The sequence below is a fragment of the Entamoeba invadens genome, assembly GCF_000330505.1.
Source record: "Entamoeba invadens IP1 unplaced genomic scaffold scaff_1105074725091, whole genome shotgun sequence".
NCBI lineage: Eukaryota > Evosea > Mastigamoebida > Endamoebidae > Entamoeba > Entamoeba invadens.
Genome location: NW_004443654.1, coordinates 7,863 through 14,515, shown reverse-complemented (window position 1 = coordinate 14,515; position 6,653 = coordinate 7,863). Strand labels below are relative to the sequence as shown.

The window sequence follows — 6,653 nt, the reverse complement described above, 5'->3', positions numbered from 1 at the left end:
TTTGTCAAAATGACTCCCTTTCACCACAACCTTTCGGTTTGGCATGTCAGCTTGCACCGATAATTGAGTCATTGGAGGAAAAGAGGAAAGTATACTCACAACTTGGGAATGTTCTTGAAAAAGTCTTCGGTCGATATCTTCGTTTTGGTCTGAGAGAGTTAGACCTTCGATGTGATTTAACGAAAACATGTTATTTTGGTTGTGTTGGTTTTAGAGTTGATTGTTTAATTAAATTAAAACTATTTTTTATTTAACGAATAGATCTTTCAAAGTATTGTTTTTTATAATTTATGTTAAATAGTTTATATATTTATAAACAATATTTTGTTATTATCAACTCGTTAATTTATTTAAAAAATATTGATCATATCTAGTAATTAAAAAAATAATTGAATAATTATTGTTTTATTATTTATTAAAATTAATTAAAATAATTTATAAATAATAAAAAACTATAATATATTATAATAATAATAAAAACTTAATTTAAAGTTTTTATTTATTATTGTGATAATTAATAATTTTTATTATACTAAAATTACTATTATTTACAAATTAAAACCATAAAATAGAATCTAGCTCTAATATAATATTTGTATATTTTTTTTATATTAAATCATAAATAAGTTATTAAAAAAAGAATAACTAATTAACTATAATCACAATAATGATGAGGAAAGCAAAACGGATTATTTAAACAAAACTAAATAACTCCAAAAGATGACAAACGACAGCGCACAAGCCGCTTTTTTTGCGAAGGAATTACAAGACCCTGAGAACAATGTTTGTGTTACTTTAATTAATCCTTTATATTACAAATTACTAGAATACATTAATGATTTTATTATAGATTACAAACTAGTTTAAAAGTAAAATCAGATAGTAATTAAATTAATAAAATGGTTAATTATATTATATTATATAATTAATACTATTAAAATACTATTAAAATTCTTATTTTAATAGTATTAATTTATATTATATATAATAAGTATCTTATTAGTATATTAATAGTATTAATTCCATAAAACAACAATCGAGAAAATAACACAAAGAGGTGTTTTGATTGCGGCAAAATCAACCCGACGTGGTGTTCAGTAAATAATGGAGTATATCTCTGTTTGGCATGTGCGGGGTCCCACCGTGGGTATGGGGTTCACATTTCTTTTGTGCGTTCATTGACACTCGACGTCTTCAAACCAAATCAGTTTGCGATGATGCGTTTGGGAGGGAATGCGCGGGCTAAGGCTTACTTTGAGGAGCATCCATTTGACCCGCCCACATATTGTGTGAAGTGGGACTGTGAGAGTGCAGACAAGTACAGACGACTTCTTAAAAGAAAGACGTGTGACGAGACGGGAGAGACTTATTATGAGAACCCTCCTTGGCAACCAACGAGAAGAATGGAAATTAATTCAAATAGACCGGTAATGGGTGCCGGTAATATTATCCCACAACAGACACACACTCAAATCAGGAAGAAAAAGTGTTGTTGTGGTCTTTGTGTCGTTGTCTAATTCATGGTTTTGTCGAATAAGAACATTTTGTGGGTTGTTTAATTCGTTTTAGTACGTCGCTAGTACTACTAATAAATTCTAATAATCATTAATAAAGTATTTATAAAGTATAATATAAAATATATCTGCTATATATTATAGTTATTTAATTATAATTATAGAAAGAAATTTTACTAGTTTTTCATTCTATTTATGGCTGTTCGGCGACTTATTATATTATTGAGAAGTCGGCGACTATTTGGATCCTTTCAAAAGTCGCCGACTTCTTTTAGAACTAAATAACTATTAACTTTAATAAATTATACCATATTCATTATTGTCTCAAAAATGTGTAAAAACACAATAATTGTTATAATTTGTTATATTATAATCATATAAATATAATTTAAAAAATGATTTGAGAAGATATAATTGGGATGGTGTTTTTTCATTTCTATTTTAATGATAATTAAATCAAATTAATATGGTTTATTTTTTTAATATCTTTTAAATGATAAATGGTATTTCGAATAGTTATTTAACTAAATATTTAGGTTAGCGACTTTTAAGACCACTGAAAAGTCGGCGATTTTCAAAGAAAATGTAAAGCCTCCGAACAGCTATTATGTTATATATGTATTTGGAACTTTATTCATTAAAAAGTAATATTATAGTTTTTTAAATTAGTTTTTACTAGTTGTTTGAAATAATTAAAAATGATAAAAAAGTTAATTAAGAGATTAAATCATTTATCTTAATATTTTTAAAAACACATTAAAAAAATCTAAAATGTTTTAAGTTTTTTTTATTACAAACAACAATTTGTGGTATAGTAAATATATTAATACTTTTTAATTTTTATTTATTTTTAAAAATAGTTAATTTACTTTAATTTTATTAACAATTCATTCAAAAATGTAAAATCAACACAAAAACAGTGTGTTTATTTACTTCATAAGTACTTCATTAATAACTGGTAAACCGTTTTTAACTATTTTCAACCCAGGCTTCAACAACATCATCGAAATTCCCGAATGTTGCAACTTTACACATTACCATCTCTCCTTTTTGTAAATGTTCAATAATGTAATTTCCTAAGTCATTTGGAGGAATATTTACATCTTCTCTTAAGTTCATGTTATTATTTACAAGAGACAAAAACCCATCTTTGGTATCGACAATATTATAATTTGTATACAGCAATTCAACAAAACAGATCGACTGATTCTGATAAAAAAAATGTTCATAAGTATTTCTATCAAAAACACCTATAGCAGTTATTGTTATTTTTGGCATACCTAATTTACCGGTTTTAGTTCTGGTATAATTGATTACTTTACAAACAATATCTCGTTCTGGGTCTTCTTTTGGTACTATGACAATGCTATCATTCGTTATTTCTCTAGCTCGTTTTATTGTAATTTGGTTTGGAGTTTTTTCATCTAAATAATTTAAACGTGAGTATGGATGTTCTTTTATTGTTCCATTAGTAAGTTCCATGTTGTTTATTTTTAAGTTAAATAAAATTTATTTACCTAATTGGTGATGTTTAGAAATTAAAATCACATTTAAAATTATTTTAATAAATGATAATGGTTTTCATGGATAAACATCTTCAATCATGTTTGTTGTGATTATTTTCTTAGGCAAATTCGCCTTTTTTGTTATCAAAAAAAATAATAGGATACCTACATCAATAATGTACACTACTCAAACAATGTTCACGTTGTTTTGTATTTTAAGAACAAAGGAACAATACAACAAAAATTAGACAAGAAAAACATATATTTTTGTTTATTATTAAAACTTTATGTTTAACTCGCCGACGTACCCAGGAGGCTCCAAAATTTAGTTTTTTCCACGAAATGAATGTTTTTCCAAAATATTTACCATTTATAATTTTTGCTTTATTTTACAGTAAAACATTGATAATTAAAATTTATTTACCACATACATTAAGTTATAAATTTAAATATAACACATTTTGAATTCAAATCAAATAAAAACAAATATTTTTTTTGAATAATTAAACGAAAACTCAAATTGTAAAATAGGATGTCGATTAACACGTTTTTCATGTTTTATGAACTCAATAGAGTTTATACTTGTATGCTTTGTAATGAAGTAATGAAAAAAAGTAAAGTTTATATTCACTTCAACAAGTCGCATTCAAATTTAAAAAACAATGATAGAATACTCAAAGCTAAAGTGAACTTATTTTGTGCAGAGAGAAATTTAAATTTTAACTTGAACACTAATGAATACAAAGAAATAACACCAGAAATAACTTGTAATCTTGCGGATAAAATCATTGAAACTTTATGTGAAAATAATGTTAGATTGACCTGTGCACCTACAATACAAACAATAATTGTACTAATTGGAAGTTATATAAAAATATACGGATCAGAGATACTCACTCACATTCAACTAAGCGAAAGAACAATGAGAAGGCATTTTGCTGTAATATGCACTCGAATAGTTAACAAAGGTTATTTATATATTCCCCTAAATACATTTTATTCAATTCAATTAGATGAGTCAAGAATTGCTGGAGAAAAGAATTATGTACTCTTTGTATAATTTTTAAACTGTAGTTTTGGAGTTTGTCAATATTTACTAAGTGTATTTTGGGTCTATGGTAAAAGCACAGGAGTTTAAATTAAAGACAAAGTTCTCGATTTAATTAAAAATAATTGTCTTGATATAAAAAGCATTTCTTCTATTTGTTCAGATGGGGGAAGTAATCTTGGATAGAAGAAAAATAGTTGTGTGGTTATGCTTATCAATGAAATAAATTACTTGATAAAACCCATATTTCCTGTAACTTCATTTTGGTGTATTGGAAACAGACAATCTCTTTGTTGTTCACCAATCGTCAATAATGGTTTGGCGTCACTTGTTGTCGAAATGATTAACGCCATAACATTAACACTTAAATATTCTAACGCTTTTCGTTTCTGGCAAAAAGAAACAGGAAACGAGTTTAAATTAAAAGTTTACAACCAAGTAAGATGGTTAAGCAGAAAAGAAATGTTAATATTATTCTATGAACACTATGATCAGGTGTGTTTTTATCTTAATAGAGTATCTCATTCATTTTAAATGATTAAACATTGGTCTTTTGATGAGATACTTAACACATTGGTTTTTGATAAATTTAGAATATATCTGGCGTTTTTATCTGATATTTTCGAAAAACTTAACATATATAACAGAAAACTTCAAACAAAAAGACTGTTAATGCCAAGAACAGTGAGGTATATTAATCAATTCAAATATAATTTGTGTGAATATTATAATAATATGGCGAGTGGAATAATTCCTATATCTTTTAAAAGAACAAATAATTATATCACAAAAAACAAAACATCTTTGACAGTAGATTATTTAAAAATGGTTTTGGAAACTGTTTTTACACTCTACTTTGAATTTAAAATTCGATTTGTATGTGTAGATCGTTCCCTTGATTACAAAAATTTTGTAAGTTCAACTAACGATTATAACACTCGTTATGGAAAACAAGAAAAACAAATAGATGATGTTTTAATAATACCTTGTTCATTTTTTTAATAATTTTGGTGAATAATTACTTGGTATAACATATGTCCGATATATTTTCTTCAAATAGAATTTGAAAGATATAAAAGTACTCTCGATAGACATGTAGTAATCGAGATAATGAATTCTTCAAATCTTAAAGAACATTAAGGTTTTAAAGATATGAATGATTTTTTAATTGATTCATTCAAACAATTTCCATTAATAACATTTTTTTTCTTAGATAACCTCGATATCACCAACAACAACCAATTGAGAATCGTCTTTTTCTATCAAAAAAATAAGATGTCATATCCAATAAAAGAAAGAACGTTTTTTGGTAGTATGCAATTACAATTAAACAAAAAATTTTATTTTTATTTTCTTTTTTAAGTTTGTTTTAATGTATTACTTTTGAATAACATCCACGTTTTTACCATTTTTCTGTTAGAAATTGTTTTATTTTTGTCTGAATAATAAGAATACAAGCAACTATTTATAATGTCAACTTTACCTTAAATTTGTGAAAATATTCTAATTGATACCAATGAATATTTTGGTAACTTTATTATTGTTGTTAAGGAAGAATTTTGTGGTGATTTTAGTATGACTTTTTGTCAAAAAGATTTTATATAAAGTCTGATTTCTAATTAACCACATTTCAAAAATTCAACAAGGAAATTTGTTATATCTATTTTTTAATATTATAATATATAGTTAACTGCGAATTTGAGGCAAAATAGTTTACGGTTCAAATTATCATTTACAAACCGAACAATTTTAATCTTGTTTTGAACAATTAAAATATTTTGTTATTATTGTGTTGATTTAAAATACTTTTGGTTTTTTTTATTTGTTTAAGGCAAAAACAATTTTGTGTTTTTTTCTTTATTCAAAAAAACAAAAAGATTTGAATAAAATATATAACAAAAGTGTAATCATTTATTTTGAAAACAAACATAACATAACCAATTATTTACATTAAAAAATATGGATACAAACAATTGTTATTCAGCGCAACAACAATTATTTTTCTCGTTATAACTAAAAATGGAAAAGTCATCGGTTTTAAAAACCCGATAACCCTTTCTGTATTTACAAACCGACTAATTTGCCAAATTAAAGCTCTAAAAACACGATAAAAACTTCTTTGATGCACCAAAATTTGTTTTCAAAACCGATACTAATACATACAAACAGACAGATGCCATTATTATTTATGATGAGTTTTGTTTTTTAATATTTTTATTTAATTATTATGTTTAAAACATAAAACAATAACAAACTTTAATAATGATATTTCATTAAAGTAAATTTAGCAACCTTAGATGGATCCATTTCAGCACGAGATTCATTGGGAATTGTTTCAGTATGACTAAACAGTCTTTCACATGAGATGCTCGTTGTTTCAACAAAGAGGTACTTTTTCACTAAAGGTATTGTGTGAAACAATAAAGCAGAATCCATATTTCTTTTCCAATAGTTATCAACGGTGAGTCCTGCTTCATTATTGTCTCTCTCGTACAATTCCATTATCGCCACAGCCCTCGTTAAATTTGCTTTCTGAGTTGGAGGATTAAAGGACTGAAGCACCAAAAAATAAGGCATAACCATTTG

At 25.7% G+C, this 6,653-nt stretch overlaps 2 protein-coding genes across 2 annotated transcripts; one reads left to right on the top strand and one right to left on the bottom strand.

The window, feature by feature from the left end:
- Window positions 1-720: 720 nt before the first annotated feature.
- On the top strand, window positions 721-1,517 carry EIN_296020 (arf GTPase-activating protein, putative; the record flags this gene model as incomplete). Its single annotated transcript, XM_004260334.1, has 2 exons — window positions 721-783; window positions 1,056-1,517. The coding sequence occupies 2 exons, from the start codon at window positions 721-723 to the stop codon at window positions 1,515-1,517; spliced, it is 525 nt and encodes a 174-aa protein (XP_004260382.1).
- A 966-nt stretch (window positions 1,518-2,483) lies between these two features.
- On the bottom strand, window positions 2,484-2,996 carry EIN_296010 (eukaryotic translation initiation factor 5A, putative; the record flags this gene model as incomplete). The annotated part of the gene is made up of 1 exon (XM_004260333.1): window positions 2,484-2,996. The coding sequence occupies one exon, from the start codon at window positions 2,994-2,996 to the stop codon at window positions 2,484-2,486; it is 513 nt and encodes a 170-aa protein (XP_004260381.1).
- Between the last annotated feature and the right edge of the window lie 3,657 nt (window positions 2,997-6,653).